At 38.8% G+C, this 20,543-nt stretch overlaps 1 protein-coding gene across 2 annotated transcripts; it reads right to left on the bottom strand.

Annotated features, from left to right (window-relative positions):
* Positions 1–10,161: 10,161 nt before the first annotated feature.
* Positions 10,162–18,466, bottom strand: vsx2 (visual system homeobox 2). Of its 2 annotated transcripts, none has more exons than XM_067614740.1 (5): positions 15,687–18,466; positions 15,255–15,339; positions 14,623–14,746; positions 11,605–11,785; positions 10,162–11,233 (listed from the first exon to the last, which is right to left on the bottom strand). In XM_067614740.1, exons 1-5 carry the CDS (start codon positions 16,102–16,104, stop codon positions 10,854–10,856), a joined length of 1,188 nt encoding a protein of 395 aa, XP_067470841.1. In that variant the 5' UTR covers positions 16,105–18,466; the 3' UTR covers positions 10,162–10,853. The 2 variants fall into 2 exon arrangements, with proteins under 2 accessions (XP_067470841.1, XP_067470842.1); XM_067614741.1 differs by having other exon boundaries at positions 10,162–11,170.
* Between the last annotated feature and the right edge of the window lie 2,077 nt (positions 18,467–20,543).

Genomic DNA, 20,543 nt, shown 5'->3' with positions numbered 1-20,543 from the left:
GAGCAAAGCAACCACAATATTGACAATTTAACTGTATGAAAAAAAATGTAACTATATCCACTTTTATATCGTTCATAATAAATAATATCCAGTTTATATTAAAGTCATTCATAGCATATTTGGAACATGATGGGTGGGGTTGATGGGAAGGGCACTTAAGCTCATCTGGGCTGTGGTGATACGTCAGACAATAAAGGTTGTGAAACACTGTTCTAGAGAACAAGACATGAATTGTGTGGTTAGAGAAGCCTGTCAGAGCGTATTGTCGACAAAAGCGTGTTATATTGACAATTTGCTATTGCAGGCACAAGCCTCTGCTGTAACTGGCATGGCTCTTCGCCGTCTTTTGGCATCACTCACTGTCTAGCCTGGAGGTGACTTTAGCTGCCAAAGTGCTGTTAGCATCAGGAACAATGCCTGCTCTCTGAAGTCATGATGTCAGAACAAAATGAGAGCTGCACTTTATTCCCCTCTAGGACTTGGAAGGATCATCATGCTTGTCCCATTCTCTTTCCCCCCACCTGCCATCCAATCAGAACATTTGCCCTCAGAGCCAGTGTATCCTAAACCACTCAGTGCCCCTCAGATTCAACTTTGCAGACAGCATTGATCATATGCTCAGCTCAAGAAACAGAAGAGAAAAGATTCATTACACCTATACCATTCACTGCAATAGGCTAAATGGAGTAGATGGCAAGGTAAGCAAGACTTAAAGATATAGCTTTCGCAGCCTGACCTCTCCTATATTTGTCTGTTTTCTCTTTTGTACCTTCTCTCCAGGCAAGTCCCTAATGCATGAAATGTGGCTCGATGGGGGAGACGGGGGCGAAAGTGCTCTCTCATCAATGGGAGCTGTATGGGGTGCTGAAGTGGGCTCTCTCTGTGAGCGAGTGCAGCACTGCATGTGTTTTCTCTCCCTCAATAGATAGGAAGCTTCACCCACGCCTGCTCACTCACTCACTCACAGCATCTATAGCTCAGACCACCAGAAGCAAACTGATTTTATTAGTCATCCACCCCCATGTGAATAAAAACTTACCAAGAGGCAGACGCAGGTTGAATCTGAGCTACTGCCAGTATTTCATTATATAGATTCAGTTATAGAGTGAAGAACACTGTATGCAGCACAGGTTTTGTTTTATAGCGATTATTAAATTGTGCACAATGTGTTTCTAAATATAATCATCTCAACTAAAATTAACCACAAGTCTGTTTTTGTCAAGTCTGACAAAGTCATACTCCGACCTGTCACATCTAGCAAATGACTAAAAAGGAAAATGAATGGGTCTAGCATGCAAAACTGAAGTGGAAAAACACATTTCTAGAGGAAAACAATGATGAATGGGCTGAAACAAAATGGATAAGAAACTTGAAGGGAGTGGAAAGACAAAAAGACATTAGAACTGAGAGCTACATTAATAAGGAGCATGATGCTCTTGACTGTTCATGCGACTGAAAGGCATTTTCAGATTCTTGTCATTGCTTTGATGAAATACCTGTCACCACTCTGCTCATGGACAACACACACATAACAACATTGTTGGTTTGTGCCATGCCTCCACAAAAGAGTATTCATTTCAAGTGGTTGCAACAGTAACAGTGAAAAAGCTGTGATTGTAGACTTTGTATCCTTTCGTTTACTGGACATGAACAAATCCTGGAAAGCTACAGAATTTCACTCGTGAAAAGACAAAAAAAGTCAAGTGAGAGACACTAAAACAAGATTCACACACCTTTTCAACTCACCACCCAAAACAACAATGTGAGGATGTGAATGAGGAGTGTGGAAATTGTGTCCTGAATTTTAAAGTCATTTGGGGAAACAGTGGTTATGTTGTAAAAGTGGAAAATAGATCTTAAATTAGAACCACGCAGTTCATTTTGGTAGATTACAGACACTTGCATGCTGTTTGAAGTTCATCCAGAGATTATTTTTCATGCAGCCAGATAAATTTAATGTATATTTGATTATTACAGGGACACTTTCTAGGTCAACAGCAGAACCAATGACGTCTCTGACAATGGATGGAGCCAAATGTCTGGCGCCTTTTGAGATTTCAACAGTTTACACACAGAAATGAATAGAAATGAGAATAGGATAGCACTTACTCAGCATTGCAACACACTGGGAGTTTCATATACTGGTATTCCAACACATCCAGAGCCAAATCCAGAAGATTTTTACTGCAGCCAGAGTATGTATTTTATTTTACATTCACAGTAATTTTGTGAACTGATGATGAGTATATCCCTCCTGTTCCCTAGTATATGAAAATAGATGTAAGCATGGATTAAACTCATGAATTGTTAAGGACTAATAACATGCAAGAGCTAAACACAGAGCTTATGAAAATTGTATTTTTGTTTGACTTGTACTTGAGTTAAGATTTAAGTCTGCTTCTCAAGAATATGTGTCTTGCCTTTTGTAAAATGGTGCCTACTTGCATAAAGCAAGTTTATCGTTAAGTAATTCTTTATGTCAAAGCAACACATTTTTGGTTTCTAGTTTCTGGTTTCTGGTTCTTCTCTATTGGCTCTACAGCTTACTAAATGCAGCAGTTAATTAGATGAACAAAGGGAGTCTGAGAAAACTCCCTCAAGCGATTTCACTTGAGGCCAGAGGCATCATGCCCATGCTCCATTGGACAGCTTTAGAAATCGCAAATGTTTATTTTCACAGTAAGTGTTTTTGGCCACAATAATATAGGCTACTTAGTTCTCTCCAGCTATAAAGCAAGTGGTAGCAGAAAGCTCGTACAGCAGAAGTGTGGAAGCATAGACTGTAAAAAACACAATGGACATAACCACCGACATCACCCATTGCTTTGTGGACTCCCAAGTTTGAAATTTTGACCGTCAGCATCTTGGATTTTTGGAGCCAGAGGTGACCATATTTGGACTAGAGGGTAGAGCTAGCCCTAATGCTAGCTGCTAGCTTGGTTAGTGCAATGCATTTACAGTTTATGGTTAACTGTGATAATGCTAATGCTAATTTTGGCTAGCGAAAAACAGGCTTAAAACAAAATGTACTTGCCGGAAAAACTGAAGAGCTGATTCCTTAGAGGGTCTTTTAGTACAACCGAACCCTGAACAAGACTTTTTTTAGGCAATCAAAATGTTAGTTAACTTTCATGAACTGAAAACATACTAAAATAGCAACAGCTCTGCCTATAGTCCTATTCTAATCTGGGGTTACGATATTTAGCGTACGTAATCAATTTACGCACCACAGTAGTGACTTGTCAATCACAAGGTAGCCAGGCCCTAAAGCAAACCCTACTTTATTGGCTATTTTACTTTAAATGGGACCATAATTTCCAAAATGAAAATCATGCTGTGTTGAAGAAGACTTGTAACTAGCAATTGAAACCATAAATTCATTAGGAAAGTGTTTACTGAGGTAATAAATCAAGTGAGAAGTAAGGTCATATTCTCATAGACTTATATACAATCAGACTTCTTTTTGGAGGAAGCGGAGTCACCCCCTGCTGGCTATTAAAGAAAATGCAGGTTTAAGGCACTTCGGCATTGGCTTTCAGACCCGGAGCCTCCCGCTTGTGTGGAAGTCGTGTTGATCGTTGCAAACTGTGGTTGTGTTAACTGCAATGTAAGTATGAACAACCGATCTTAGCTCACACCATAATATGCCATATTATGGTATGACTTGAATGAATTTGTAAATTATTTAGAGCTTCAGAATTTCTCTATTTAAAGTGACTTAAGCATCAGTAGTTTTATTTTATAACCCACAAGTAATTAATATTAGTGTTAACAAGTGCCAACAAGTGTTAGTTTGTCGTCCCCTGCTATTATCAATAGCTAAATTTCCATCCTACAAAACAGGGAATGTACATAAGGAGATTTTTTTACAAAGAGTAAAGGGCTAAACAATGTCAGTAAAAACAGCAACTACTTGTTTGTGAGCTTTCTTTAATTAACATTAAATAATCATCAGTGCTAGCTAGCTAACCAGCTAACATTATCCCTGAGCTTAAGGCCTTTTCGCTTTAAATGCAGTATAGTGTCATTCAGTGATAGTTCCAGATAGTTACTTATACAGGGACTGTTTGGTCATAAAAATGGATGCAAAAGAAGATAATTACTGGTAACAACTTGATTGGCTGTGAACATTAATAGATGCATGGTGAAATATGCTTGAGGCAACACTGATTATAAGTTTGAATGTGTGGAGTTAAGGTTACCAAATCTCTGTAGCCCGCTCCTCATTTCTGCTTGGGGCTACATTAGCCGCTACTAGCATAACACATCCAAATCTCCGACCGAAATGTAGGAGTTTTGACACAATAAGAAGAATGTATGGAACACGAAAGGCGATATCTCTGGTTCTGCTGCATCAATTTTGATTTTTAAAAAACTGACTCCATCTTCAGTCGGACAGTGATAAATTGGCGGAGAGCTCTTTTAAGTAACAGATCTGAGTACTTCTTCCACCCCTGCTTAGCTTTAGCAAGACAAATCTATATCCCCAACAGGATTTTTATGGCATTTTTCAGCATGCATGAGGAAATGAAGACATCCCTACAGGAACGCTTACCACAACAGATGTCAGCATCCATTTCTGAACACCCATCTCTCTCTCTCTCGCTCTCTCTCTCTCTCGCTCTCTTTCTTTCAAACCCCACTTTCACATCAGAGTTAAGCTCATCTTTGAAGCATTTCACACATACATGCTTATCTGCCCTGACACCTTTGTCGCACAGCAACATGACTCTCTCTGTGGCGCCAGCATTTGCCAGGATGCACTCTGGACTGATAAGGACCTCACAGCCTCATCTACTGGCTTCACTTATCACTCTTGAGCAAAAAGGGAACGCTGTCTATCTGTTCATATTTCTCTTTTCTTGATAAGTACAGACTGGACTTTTTTTTTTTTTTTTTAATAGCTCTGAGCGATCCTCAAAACTGCAGTCTTGTGCCAGCAGAAACATCTATGCAGCTTTCAGATAAGACTCGGAGAGATGTGATGGTTTTTAATTCCAAACTGAGTACCTGACACTTCACAGGGAGGTGATGTCATTTTCTGAGACAAGGAATATGAAGAAGTAAGTAATAGAGACTGGTAAGATAATACTAAAGAAAACAGTGACTAACACAGTTTATGTCTGCCCTATAAGACTCCCATAGCACTAAAAGTTCCTAGCAAAGAGTTTCCTCTGAAACTTATACTGAGAGAACTCCTAAGCTAAGAGGAGCAGGGTTGATCCTGTTGTTATGTATGACATCATGTTTTTGAATTTATTTACTCACTGTGTGTACAGTGATTGCTTGACAGCTGACTCGTCTGTGTCTGTGAAAAGTTTCAATAAAAAATGATTAATTTAATTTCATTGATAAATTCAATTCATTTCATTTCATAAAAACATTAAGTGATGTTTAATTAAATTAAATTGAAATTGAAAAATATGTCGTGTCTATTCAATTAAATTAGAAATTATGTTAAATAGATATATCGATATATTTACTTAAAAAATATTTAAATACATTAACTCTAATCTTAAATTCTTAATTTAATTTAAATACAAATTTAATTGAAAACACTTAAATTAAATTAAGTTTATTTATTAAATTTAATCAATTTAATTCAATTTCAATTTAATTTAAGTAAATTAAGTGTTAATACATTCAATTCAATTAGAGCTTAAATTTTAATGAAATGTTACTTTTACTATAATTTTAAATCAAAATTAAATAATTTAAAAAAGATCAGCATTTAACTGACTTTGAGTAGGTCTTTGTGATGATGACCCACTCACTTACTTTTTTTTTACTTAGGATCTACTTGTAGCACAAAAGTGTTTTGTAAATTACTCTCAAACCAAAAACTTAGTGTTAAATGTTAGCAGTGACATGCCCATTATTTTTACAAATTTCTCCTAACTCAGCCAGTTACAAGCTACTTTTATGCTTATATATTTTATGAACATGGCCCCAGAAGTTGGCATCCAAACTGCCCACAGATGGCCTGCTGAAAATACCGGGCACTGAGGGCTGGAGTGGACGGCTGCTGGTGATGTGCCACACATCATAAATCTTTCTGAGACAAGCAGTCAAGTCCAACTTCAAGAGAAAACGATATCCATTAGACTAGGCAGAACTGACAGAGAGGAGTCTTGGTCTATGAGAGCTGAGCTGTTGCAGAAAAGGTTATCCAGGGATACAGACCTCCCATCATCCTACTGTAATCAGTCCAACCCTTTAATCCAGACTGCACAATATTCAAAAAGCTTTTAAGCCCAACACCTTTTTTTGTAGGGAAAATAAAATAATAAATATGTTTTATGGACGCTTGGACAATATGAAGACAATTCATTCTCTTTTTCATTTCACTGTTTTACTTTACAGCTTTGATGCTAAAGGAAATGCCAACAGCAGGCGAGTAAATAAAATACTGTCCTGATACTAAAATACTTTTCATTATGTAATTTCCTTGTTCCCTCATCTGGTGTAATCAGACTTCAATCTTCATCATTAAAGTATAGAGTAGTATTCAATAGGCTGCAGATGTAACACTTCAATCAGCAGCCTAAAAGACTTGTTGAGCTAAATTGGCGTTATTATTGCACAAATATAGCTATAATATCCTGCACAAACCCAGATTACTGATTTCTGTGAGATGGAGCATTGATGATTCTTATCCAGTGAAGTGTAAAGGAGAACTCCATGTGATCAACCCAGGATGGCTTTGGAAAAATGAACCTTGGAGATGAAATCAGCCCCCAACCAGGACACATCATTTAGCCGCAGTATCAATCCCGTCTCCATTAACCCACAGCAGACAGCCTCATCACCGGCAGCACCACAAGAGTGACAAGAAATGACAAATATTGATCAAAATATCAGATCATGTCTTCTCAAAAGCCTGTAATATAACCCTTTTTTTCACCCTGACAGATGTAAATCAATTTCAAGATGTACATGATGTTTCAGTACCAGGATTTTCATATATTGACTGTATAATGGGAAACGATGTGATGGTGAGCTTGTAATTTAATTCACATTCACATCAGTTTACAAGGGTTCTGATTTTGAATAAAGCTCAAGACCGCCACCATGTGGACAAATATTGCACTTCAACATTTTCGGCAAATTCATCTCTAGATTACAAGCATCAAAAAGAGAAGAGAGAACCAGCTCAAATATGTCATTAGAAGAAGCAAAATGAACAATGAATGAAGCAACTGCACATTCATGTACACATGTATTTACACATAAATAAAGGTGTGAGAATATGTATGTAGTATGTAAATATACTGTACATGTATACTGTGTGTACTGTATGTGTGTGTGTAAACATGCTTTATGTATGTGTAAGTATGCCCTGTATAACAGTATACAGTAGTAAATAAACAGTATACACATACAGTATACAGTACATAAACACACACACCAAACATAACTACTCACACTATATAATTTAATATAAATACTCACACATAAGCACCCACATACTGTATAACACATGTACATATACATTTTGTGTATGTATGTTTATGCATACATGTGTATACACTATATTGTATACATATGTGTTTACAATATATACATATGTATGTGTTTATGTGCAAATGCTTCATTCATTGTACATGTATATTGCAGTTAATGACTAACTCAGAGAAACTATTTTGACCAACAGATTACAAAAGCAGCATGCAAAAGTTTAACATTAAGAATGGGATTCATATAAAGTTTAATGGACAAAAAATACATTTTACACAAACAACTCAAAGTCTATTAACTCACCTTTTCTGTATCTTTCAACTGCATCACAGCATTTTTGTCTGCTGTTTCCAAGGTCAAGAATGAACTGTCAAGCTCAAGAAACTGTTTTTTGAGCACATTCCACAAATGTAAAACATTCATAATTTAATATGAAAAAAATGCCATTTCAGTGTATTTTGCAAATGTTTTTTTAGTTTAACCACGTCTGAGAGCTCAGTTGTATGACAATAAATACATTTAACTGATGCATCATTTTAGTTGAATTTTCTCCTTTAATCTGACAATTTTCATATGGACACAGTAAAAGACAAAACATATGCATACAGGCCTGACAGTAACTGATGATTATGATTTTTTTTACTTTTATTTATTTATTTTCCTCTCTGCTATTGTTTTTGTTGTGTAGTTCATTTACTCTCAAGTACACACTGGTATTTGAACAGATTTAATTGACATTTGTGCAGTAATTCCCCAAAAATCTGCACACTTTAAAGATTCTCTTCATTGCGTTTTTGTATTTCATTGAATATCTTGAAGGATTCAGCTTTAAACACAACCAGCTTGGGTCTTAGCTGTACTGATAAATCTGTGCAGCAGAGGGCAGAACAATACCACAGTTCAACACTCTACAGTCTGACTACATCCAGTGTTTCATCTCTACTCTACATGCAACTGGAGCCAAGACTCTTCCCAAAATGATCTGTAGGCACTTAATCTCACCAATGAAATCATACTGCTCATAACCCCATCAAAAAAGAAATTGAATATTAATATCACATTAGTCAAAAATCTTTCCATAAACCTCCCCTGATCTCACTCTGCATGGATTGGGATGATCTTATGATGGTCTTCAACAAACAGGCTGTCCATCATAAGGGATACTGTGAATTACCTCCTCATATCCAATGTAAACAGCTTGATCTTCACCAAATCTGATCTATCATAACCTTCTATTCCACTCTCAGAGGATTAAATAGCTTTGCACTTAGAGGAATAATCCTCACTCTGTATATGTCTTGGCCTCAATAACAGAATTGGGATGAGGGTCTGTGGAGGTGGGGGCTCGGTCTGTTTGCAAAACTCACTCAGCCTCAAATGGTTATTGGACTGCATAAGAATTCCACCTTTAAAGAGGATGTGCAAGGAGGATGTTTGATAATGTAGGCCTAATTCTCCTGAAATTACAGACTCAAATCAAAATGTTCTGATTTGTGTGGGTTCAAAGATACTTTTGGAAATGCTGCTTCCAGCAAATCATCATTTACAAGTTATTAATTTTTAGTTTTAAGAAGGTTTTTGGCGTAGTTGAAGGCCAAAAAAGTTTGGGTCAGGTGAACTCAATTGAAATGAAAAGGAAACTGTTCTGTAGCTGACTTTCTATTCTGACCCCAACATATAATAGGCAAACCAGGATTTTTACAATGAATGTATATTTTTGATGTATGTAAATGTGGATGCATGATTTCACAGATCTTTTCGTGTATTAATGTAACACAAAACTTTTTTAAAGTGAATCCCATCCCCCCCCCCCCCCAAAAAACTTATATACGACTCTTTTCTTGTGATAAGTGGTCAAGCATCCTCCCTGAATCTAAACTTCAAAATACACCAATCAATGTTATTCCCAGGCTCATAGTCTCAACATTTCTATTATCCTGACACACTCAAGTCCATCTCCCTAGCCATCATTAATTATTGTGTGTATACTTATCTCTGTCAACAATGTAATTAGCAACCTTTTCCCCATCCGATGACATTATGGTTCCAATCTGAGAGCCATTCAGTGCTGAGACATGCAGCAGCATACTGATAATAGTCATCCCTTGTCCTTTGAAATTGCTCTCTGTTTAATTGGAATAGAACTCAACTCATTAGGAAGGCCCATTAGTTAACTGAGGATGAAGTGTAAAATGTGTTATGGATTACAGCTAATGCGCCTGCATAGACGTGTTATAAAACTGAGTTCAAGTGGCCTGATGCAAAGTTTTATGAACATGTCGGAGCAGCTTGGGGAGAAAAGAAGATTGCCAACAAATAAAGCTGTTAGACTTTGGCTTGACTGTTGGTTGGTAACAACGTCTATTAAAGTAATTTGAAATCATGCTGAGGTCAATCTGCTTGGGGGATGCTTGCACTCTTTCTCCCGTCCCGAAAGCACTGGTCCCCTAGTTTAATCTGAAATTGAAGGCTGTCAACTGCGACGGATTACAGGGGCTAACCCAGGCATTCAGCCGGGGGACTGTCTCCTAATGAGCCAAGCCAGCAGAGCATCAAGTGACAACAAGTAGCTACTCCAACAACGAGGGCGACTTCATGCCATTTAGGAGCTACAGTTAAGCCTTGTGCAAGCTCATATTGAAATCATGTTTTTAGAGCATTCAGCTGCAAGGAAAGTAGAATGACAGACACCAAAAAGCCACATTTAATAAAAGGTGATTTCTATTTTATGCTTTGTGAGTTATACATATTTTCAAATGAAAACACAAACATTTTTAAGACTACAAGAGGACATTTTTCAAATTTGTGCCTTGGTTAGAGAGGTTAATATATCAAGTATATACAGCGCGATATACAGTAGGACAACAATTACTTTCTTTCTCTTAAAAGAGAACTGTCGGTGGGATGGTTCTTATTTGAAATTTCACCATTTAGTAACTGTACAAGCAACATTAAAAATGAATGTCAAGGATGAAATGTAGATCTTCAAAGACTGACTGCTCATTGGTCATTGGTAGTCCTAATTAATACTGGATAAAATGTTACTCATCTGACTCTAAATATAATTATGGGATCTATATACATCAATAATACTTTACTCCCACGCAGTCAGATCTCCTCTACTATGTATAAGCAACAACAACTGGAAGTAAATCAGAATAAAAAGTGCATTTGCATCTTCTGTGCAGCAGTGAACCAGCCGGATGAGTTTTCTTCTAGAAGAAGTCCAGATGCAGGCCAGTTTAGAGAAGTCAATGAAGGATGAGGTGGAAACGGTGGAACGGTGGAAACCTGCAGGACAGTGAGAGATGAGTATGTTGGGTAAGTCCGTACACATGCTGAAAGCAGCCAGCTCCACTGCATGAGAGTAACAGTCCTCAGGTACTCGATCGTCTCTACGGACTTGTCGCCTCCTCTGCTGGACTCAAGGGATCGCTGGCTTTCTCCTCGGCCGCCTGTCTCTCCTGTTTGCCCTCCGGCTGTCTGTCGTGAGAAACCGTCCCCAGCACTTTGGCACTGTGTTCCTGTGCCTTGGCCCTGAGTGCGGCAATGCTGTTCTCTCTCAGTTCCTCTTTAGAAATGGTGGACTTGCCCTCCGACCTCTTCTCCTCCGCCTCCGAATCTTCTGCCCTCTGAGAGCTCGGCTGCAGGGGCTCATCGCACTTTCCTGTAGGCGGGGGGACGACAGCCTCCATGGACTTTTTGTGCATCCCTGCAAAGAGTTGCGGGTATTCAGATTTAGAATAGCGTCTGTTGATTGGTAAGCCATCTTGGACTGAAAATAGCAAGCAAAAAATAGTTCTGGTTTAGAATTTAATGTCTGAATGGACAACGGCAATGCATGACCAGGGACGAGGATGAAAATATTTAATGTGATGCAAAGACTGCGCCAAGTTCTTTATTTAAATACGTTGCTTAAAAGAGTCATGCTTAGTAAATGAGAAGATCTGCCATACTTGTCCTGCACATGCAGTATTAGTCAGTATTGCAGTGAGATATTACGCATAAATACCTTTTAAACAACCACATAGAAAATACTGATGATGTTACTATTGAATCCTGTGGTAAATATACACTAAACAATCATGAAGTGCTGACAGGATGATACTGAATGTGTGAGAGGAAACAACAAGACAGCAGCCTCACCAAGCAGCCAGGGGGCACAGGACTCCATGATGCCGTCCTTGGCAGACTTGAGGATGGACTCTGGCAGGGGGATTGAATGCCTCACCATAGCACCGTACAGCCCATACTCAGCCATCACAGTGCTGCGGCCCCAGCATTTCTCCCTCTTCCTCCACTTGGCTCTGCGGTTCTGAAACCACACCTGTGACAGGAGAACAAATAAAACAATTACGTCATTATCTTCTACAATAATGTGTATTCTTCCAATGGAAGCAAACATTTCAGATTCTGCCAGGAAGGAAAATATGTGGATGTAAATATTTGATCATGAGCTTAAATTTGTTGCATGTTTTATGCTTTTTTTAAAAAAATATTTAATGGTTAACCTGTTGTCTTCTTGCAAGGAGACTGAGATCGGTGGTCCTGATCATTTTTGACTGATGTGGCAGAGACTAAACAATGAATGAAATCTCAATAATTTGGGAAACATTAAGATGGAACTACTTGAGTTTGAGCTTCAGAGGAAATTCTACGATTCATTATTCTTTCAAGGTTTGCAAACAATCCAATTGCATTTCCTTATGTGTGCAAGATGCAGCTATTGGTACCACTTTCCAATAAGTTCCCCTTTATAAAGGATTTGTATGTTGTGACCAATGTCTTTATTGCTCTTAATATAAATCACCAATAAGAACAACTTGGATTGCCCTGTGAAAAATCCACTTAATCCTTTCTGATTAGCCATGATGAAGTTATAAATGTTAGTAATCCATTAATAAATGCTTAATAAATTGTCTTGGACTTTGGTCCAGATCCTCAGCAGACATTTTCACAAAGTACAGTCTAATTAGTCAAAGGGATTGTCCACAACCTGGCAACTCAAAAGCTGCTCTTTTTAATGGCTTATGGCTGATCTTTAAAACTTTAGTAAACAATTCATTAACCATTAATACAGTCATTATAAACATTTTATAAAGGTGGCACCAAACTATTTCTATACTTTGTACAATGAAAACTCAATTTCAGCATTTCACTATAGTTATTTTAAAGTAGGCCTACTTTGAAATCTCTAGTGTGATTCACAGTAACTTAAGATAACAACTGCTCCGTTTTGATTTAGTCCATCGATTTCCCGTAACCTCCCAGCTACAGGTGTGAAGGATCTCTGCCTCCTGTCAGAGCTCATCTCCAGCTACCTGTGGTGACATTATAGATGGTTTGACACATCAAGACACTTCCACTCGGCCACAGCCAACAACTGCTTAAGGGCTGGAGGCTATCTGTCAGCTCAGAGAGAGGCTAAATTGATTGTATAGCACAACACAGGATTGTTAAACACTCTGCTTAGACACCTGTGATGGCTCTGTGAGGAGAGCTAGAAAAAAAAGGAAGAGGAGGAGGAGGAGGAGGAGGAGGGGGGGCCTGAGAGAAGATTCAAGTGAGGGGACAGATATTAAATTGAAAACGATCAAAACGTTTTCAAGCTCCTTTTTTTTCTTGGTAATTTTGATGATAACCCTTATTTCATACAAGATACTTTTTTTTATGAGAAATTGCTTCTCTGCTCCTCAAAAGAAGCCAGTGTGGAAGCTGCGAGGAGGAGCGACCCTGGGGCACCCCGAGGCTGATTGAAAAATAAGTTAATTTCAGTCCCAATCGATGGCGGGCAGGCGGGCAAATATCACGGGAAATTAAACTACCGGGACTCGGGGGAGCAGCGCTATTGACCCGTGCTAATAAATTCAATGTAGTTATTTCATTTGAACTCCCTGCGTCTCTCCAGCAGCAGCCAGCCTCCCGAGCGCGTCTGATTTAACTAATTACACTCAATGAGAAAATTGGGTGTTAATTTTATTTAGGATAGGAACGGGGGGCCTCGCGGCTTATTTATTTATTTATTTTCCTTTTATTATTTATCCGCGGCTGTGCTGTTGCAGCCCGTAATGAGAACGAGATTAAAAGGCACCACGGCAGATGGATGGTCCAGGTCACACTGCAATCTTCTTCCGCCTTGATAGCTTGATTAGGTCGTTAGTGGCTCCTTCTCCGAGAACAAATTGTTTCACATCCAACTGCGCCTGATGAGAGATTATCTGTCGTGGCTGGCTGAGAGGATGCTGGAGGAGAGCAGCCTTTGTTGAGACAGGAGGGGAGCATCGCTGATCGATTTACAGGGGCTCACTTAGCCTTTTCTTCCCCTTAAACATTTTTAGAACAGCAGAACAGGCAGCTGGTGGCCAAATATTACAGTTGCATGATGAGGTTGTTGCCACTGACGGAGAAGTGAAGGATGTGTAAACTGCAACGTGGACTCCAATCGGTGCAAGAATTTCACAAACAATTGTTATATTCACACAAATCAATTAGGTCTTTAATTTTTTTAAAAAAAAAAACCTAATCAGGCTGTTCTTCAACATAAAACACACAAACTGTTTTTTATGACTTATGCGTTGCAATGTGCAGTGTCAGTCTAAACATGTAGAGATATTTCATGTTTGTAGTGAAATCAGGAACTTGTAAATGTTTGGCTTATTATTATATTTTCCATATAGCATCTGAAAAAGCAGCCAGATTTGCCTCTTTAAAAAAATATTCATTTTCATGGATCCATCTGTATCTGAATATTTTTACTTGTCATAAAAAAATAAATGACAATGGTCAGCACACAGGGTATTATCTTGTTTTATATTTCGTGTTTTATCCCAAAAATATGGGCAACAAGTGGAGCCTGAACACCTTAATGTGTCATTTAAATTATGGTTCACTTGTTAATAATAATAAAAGTGAAAGGCTGCGTCTAATTCACATGCAGTCTTAATAAATGTAATGTAAACACACTCATAGGATATATACTCAAACACATGACATACACTCTCTTGTGCTAATAAAAACTGCCTTTGTCAAAATATTTAGGATTACAAAAAAGCAGGATGATCCATGTTCAAATGTCGTTAAGAATAAAAAAATTTCGATTGAATAATACAGGATTAATATTATTAGCTAATAATAAAAACACAGGGTGATAACGTGGAGCTTTACCTGTATCCTGTCTTCAGGTAACTCTGTTTTCATGGCCAGCATCTCTCGCGCGTAAACATCCGGGTAGTGCGCTTCATTAAAGGCCTTTTCCAGCTCCTCCAGCTGATATGAGGTGAATATGGTCCTGTGGAAATGAAACATTTAAAGAATTAACGTGAATAAGTGAAATCCTGCAGAAATATTTCTTTGTGGTCTTCCATTTAAACTAAAATGAAAGGTAAATGTGATTTAAAGATTAAGCCAGGAATAAAAACGCAGAAGGTCAAATTTTAAGAAATAATCTCCAGTTTCAATAATTGATTCCTTCCTGTGCATTGATGTAAAGAATGAAGCAAACTTACTCACACCAAAGTCTCATATTTTACACGATCTATATATCTGTATTTAACTCAATAAGAACCTATGACAGCTGTGAAAAATACAAACAATATGTGTCCAGTTTGTAGGAAATTCTGATCAGCATCTGGACTCATTTATTATTTGTATCAATAATGGCAGCTACAATAAAAACACAAAAAGAACAATTATAATTGCACTTGCATTGGAGTAATTGTCCCTGTAAAGAATAAATTAATTTCATGAAAAAAGATGGTCTTGTGTGAATATCTGAGTATTAATAAATCAGCACTAACCGGTGACGTCTTTTCTTGCGTTTCTTGCTCTGACTTACTGATGACTTTGAGAGTTTTCGTTCATTTGAAGACAAATCGTCCGAGTCTGGATTAAAACAAGAAGAAAGATTTCAGGTTATTGCAGCGAGATGAAGAGCATTTTAGAAATTTCACAAACTGTTCCTCTAGCATGACTATTTTTTTTATTACACCATTAGATTTGAATTATTTCATTCAAAATCACACACCCTATACTACAACTACTAGACTAACAATAATAATAACAATAATAATAATATATATAATACATATAATAATATACTACATCGTATAAAAAAAATAGGCAAAGTATGCATAATAACCCAGACTATAAATGCTATTACTATAAACAGTGTTGCAGTGAGGTCAGTGTTTATTATGCACAGTAGTAATCAGACAGTGGTTGCAGATCACCTGAGCTGGCGGACTGGCTGGTGTCCAGCGGCCCTGCGGACCTGCTGTGGGGCTGCAGGTGAACATCGTGTGCGTCCGACAGCACAGTCTCCAAAAATGCAGGTTGGCTGTAAAACGACGGAATTCCACCAGGGCCGATTAATCCCATCCCGACTCCCACGCCAGCGGGGCCCAGCACGGACCTGGCGGCGATCAGTTGCGCACCGGCCGGCAACGAGCCCAGAGGGTGTCTCGGGGCCACAGACGGTTCCTTGTTCAGCCCCAGTATCTCCTGGATGCCAAAGCCGGTGCACCTGGGCGGCGGATGGGTCGCGCTGCTCTTCGGCTGGTGGCTGTTACTCCCTCCATTTGCGCCCAGAGAGGTCCTCTCCGATATATTTAAACTTTCCGACAGCACGGCGCCTTGTTTCCCAGTCATGATGTCTTCGATGCTACTTGAAAGGCTTATTTCTTATTATACCGTCTTACAGGAAGGTCCCCAGTGCATGATCCACTGTGTAACACATAGTCCTTTAGAAAATGGTCCTTTTATCCAACAGGTCCATCCCAACAAGAGGCAGGACCCAGCAGCCAATCAGCTGCAAGGATTCAGGATTCCTGTGGATCATGGATGCATTATACGCCCTCTCGGATACATATCTGCATTTTCCTGAGGACTATATGGATAAACGACGTAGGGATTTAGGCTACAGAAAGAAAGGAAGGAACGAATTATGCTGTCTTCGAGGCTGCATGCAGAAAACCAAAAATGCTGAAAATGGAAACTACATTACGAAAAAGAACCTAGAATGCTGCACATTTTACATTAAATATCACATAATAGAAGGAATATTAAACTAAAAATATTCTAACAAACACCTTTTCCACCATATGTGAACTCACTGCTGCTATCTTAGTGCGTTGGGGAGACAGACCTAATTAAATAGTCTATTTCACACCTCTTACTTATCTTTGAAATGCTGCGGGTTTAGAAAATTACCTCAATCTGCTAGAATAAATCAGTATATATTACCTTTCGCTGAATGGTTTACACACACAGCCAGCTATGATCTCTCTGCCCAACCACTGGCTCAATGGATAATTGATCTCCAGATGCTATGGGAAACTCATCACACGCAAATCAAAGGCCCTCCCAAAAAAAAAAAAAAAAAAAAAAAGAAAAAGAAAAAGAAAAAACGACAGCTGGACGATATGCACCCACTCTGCTGCTGCTGGTCCTGCAGAGCGATAATCCCACAGCAGCAGAGGCTGCAGAGCAGATTAAATCACAGGGACCTTTTCCTCCGAGGAAATGGAAAATGATACAGAATGTGGGCCAAAATAGTAGGACAAATAACCAGGTGATATTTTACTAATTATTAGTCTTTATTTATTTTTAATGAAATAATAATAACAATCATAATCATAATAATAATGAACTAATTAAAAAGGATAATAATTTCTTATTTAGTATTATCATTCTAATAGAAATTATTATTGTAAACTATGTCTGGTAATACAGTTAATAATGAAGGCCTGAAACTGTGTAATAGAGGTGCACAAAAAGTGGGAAATCTTGATGTCGAGTTTATTAAACATGTATGATTTATTGATGTGTTGAATATTGGTGACATATTTGTATTTACATGTGAAAAATCAACAGATGATTTTGGTTATTTGGTGAGTTAATTGCAGAGAAACAGGACCAAATGCTTATTTTTGGGGTTATGTGTAGTCCTGCTCTCTTAAGCATGTTCAAGGTGTCGCCCAGGTGTTCCAGTATCATTCAGAAAAACAGACATATTGTTGACAGAACGGGTCTAACATTTCAACTCATGATAGGACGTGAATATGTTGTTTTTCCTAACTGCTTATGATATCATTTAGTGTTTATTACACTGGTAATTAGTACCAAATTAGGATTAGATCACCACATGTGGTACTAATGTAATCCACACAGATTGCATGTGCACACACTGCAATAGGCACAGTATTAGTGGTTGTTGAAACTAATCAGGGCCTATTTAGTGGAAATTCTATTAATGAAGAAATCAATGTTATTAGGATATGCTAATGACTCATCAGCCTGTTGGGATCAAGTCATTTATTAACAAGGAAGGGTGAGTCAGGATGACCCGTCGATTCCAGGCAAGTTACTGCCTCCCTCTCACTCCATCATCACCTCTGCTGCAATCTGTACAGACTTTTCTCTGTTTGTTTGTTTGTTTGTTTGTTAATAACACGTTCTCCTCTCTGTATGGCTTTTTAATAATCCATCTCCCATGAAAATGGCTGCATGCTGATTTACATGCAGAAGAGAGGCTGCCTAATAAGGCTCTAGATTAAGGGAAGATTTAGTTCAGTCATTCGTGTAGATTGGGTTGCCAATCAAAGGCCGCAGGATCTGACGGATGCAGATTAAAAAGCAAACAGCTGTTGGAAAATGTGCCCCCCCACCCCACCCTCCCCTCCTTCCCTCCTCCTTTACTGCTCCTGTTGTGACAGTTTTAGACTTGATGCAAAATTAGGAACAAAGCTTTACAAAGTCTTTACAGATATATAGTTCCTCTTCGCAGGAAGGTCAGAGGCTGACCCCCCACTGTGAATAAGAAGTAAGGAGGGAAAGCTCTTACGCAAGACTCTGGTGTGATCCGGTCTCTGTGGTGCTGAATCAAGCTGCCTCCTCGGTGTTAAAACAGGGCGCAGGCAACTTGATGACAGCACACATGTAGCGCCGAGTCAGGGGAAAAACTAAAGCACAGCCGGAGCCTCTGCTTTCCCAAATCACTTACAGGGCGTGATGTGATGCGATGCCCTCCTCCCACCCCCCCATCCCCCTTTTTCCTCCAGAACAGAAAGAGTTTGCAAGCCCCGCAGCTTTCTCATGGCTCCTCCACAATGGCATGTTTGGTAGCTGGCCGTCGGCATTGCTTAATTAGGCGAGGAGTTGATTAATTTGCACTAATTGACAGCTAATTTAAGGACTCGGGGCACATCGGATTGACGTTTGTCGGGACACAGAGGCTATGTGAGGTCAAGGCAACGCACTGTGGATGAATGAATGGATGGATGGATGGGTGGGTGAGTGGATAGAGGGGCTCTGATTTTTTTTTCACCCCCTCCATATGGATGACCAGCTCTGAGGGGGGCTGCTGGCCCGTTCCTTGAGGAGCCTGTTTGGCTGCAGGGAGGCTGCGGGTGACTGGCAGCCACCGGTGCCTGCACCATATTGAGGATGTCAGGTCGCTTACCACGTCAACGCTCTGCAAGACTGATCAATGTTCATCAGTCAGCACCAACAAGTGTCCGCATCCCAGCAGTCCCAATGACAGCAAGGTCACCTTGCAATTTTTAATACTTGTAAAAACTTAAGTATTTTATACAGAACTTGCGTGCAGATAGTTCAACTGAGTCTACAGTAGCTATAGCACTTTCTCATAATGCATCCATATGTTGTAATTATTTAGCATTATTTGTGGTTAATATTGTATGCTTTATTGATCACTTATAAGCTAATAATTACAATGATTGGTGGCAGGTTGTGATTCTTTATCTTTTCTCTTATTTGGTAATTATGATAATAGTTTATAATGCATAAATAAATACTGATTTTTTTCATATTCTAACTAGCCATCAAGTCTGCAATTATGAATGTTAATAAGCAGCCTAATTAATAAAGTCTGCAGTAAACTGTTCATGAATGGATTAAGTAGAGCTGCAACAATTAGTCACCAACAATTTCCATGGACAGAAAATTAATTGGTAACTATGATAATGATCGATTAATCGTTTTGAGTCATTTTTTTAAAAAGAAAAATATGCAAAAATTCTCTGGTTTCGGCTTCTTGAATGTGAAAGTTGCATCCTGGGTTTTTTAAAACGGTGATCAATATATTTCAAAATTTTGTGGCATTTTATATACCAAACGACTAATTGATTAACCGAGAAAATAATCTACAAGTAAACTGATAATGAAAATAATCGCTAGTTGCAGCCCTTGGATTGGATTGACCAGATGCTCTGCAACTCTTTTCCAGAAGGTGATCAGATGTTACATTAACAAACACAACAACCTCAGGAATTTTTCACGACCTGGCAACCTAAAAGTTTTTCTTATTAACAGCTATACGGTATTAGTAAATGCTCCTTATAGGTCTATGTTCAGTGATAAATATGCACATATACTTAGACTAATTGTTTAAAAGTAACAATTAAAAACATTCATTCATTTTTTCTAAAAGTCCACAGTATTTTAAGGGACCTATCAATCAGTTTGTCAGTGATAAGTTCCAGTAGACTACTATTATCAGACTGAGCACTAATTAAAGGACATTTTCTGCACATGCGTCCAAGACTTCCCACATGGTTCTCTCTCTCTCTCTCTCTCTCTCTCTCTCTCTCTCTCTCTCTCTCTCTCTCTCTCTCTCTCTCTGTCCCCACACTGGAGCAGCACACACAGACGAAGTCACTCTTTCTGAGTGCTTGTAAAATTGTATAAATAATCCATATTTTTTCGGAGGGGTGAACCAGGGTCCGTGTGAGAGGCAGGGGGTGAAGCCACTGAGGCAATGGCGGCCTCTGTCCGTGTGAATCGGAAAGACGATTAGGGGCTTATTAGCGGCCTGGGGAGAAGTGTAACTTGTTGGGAGTGAGCGACCAGAGCCCCAACGACATCTCCAGCTGAGAACAGTCCGAGGCATTGTCTTACCTAATTATGGCGGATGGACTTCTTTTTGTTTCCCATTCGGCATGCCTGTCTGATTCTCTTTTTGCCTGGCCGCTAGCTCCGACAACGCTGAAGTGTGCTAATTAGAAAAGAAATGGTCCTAGTAATTATGTCAACTCTGATTAACGGCGATGACAATGAGCAATATTATT

Source organism: Thunnus thynnus, chromosome 16 (genome assembly GCF_963924715.1).
Source record: "Thunnus thynnus chromosome 16, fThuThy2.1, whole genome shotgun sequence".
NCBI lineage: Eukaryota > Metazoa > Chordata > Actinopteri > Scombriformes > Scombridae > Thunnus > Thunnus thynnus.
This window is presented reverse-complemented; position numbering and strand designations above follow the sequence as displayed.

Bases quoted from the DNA above. Each gene is read 5' to 3' on its own strand.
- vsx2 (XM_067614740.1), bottom strand. From the start codon at position 16,104: ATGACTGGGAAACAAGGCGCCGTGCTGTCGGAAAGTTTAAATATATCG. The intron at 15,340-15,686 runs GTGATCTGCAAC...GTTTTAATCCAG, and splicing joins CAGCCAGTCCGCCAGCTCAG to ACTCGGACGATTTGTCTTCA. The intron at 11,234-11,604 runs GTGAGGCTGCTG...TGCTATTTTCAG, and splicing joins CTGTGCCCCCTGGCTGCTTG to TCCAAGATGGCTTACCAATC.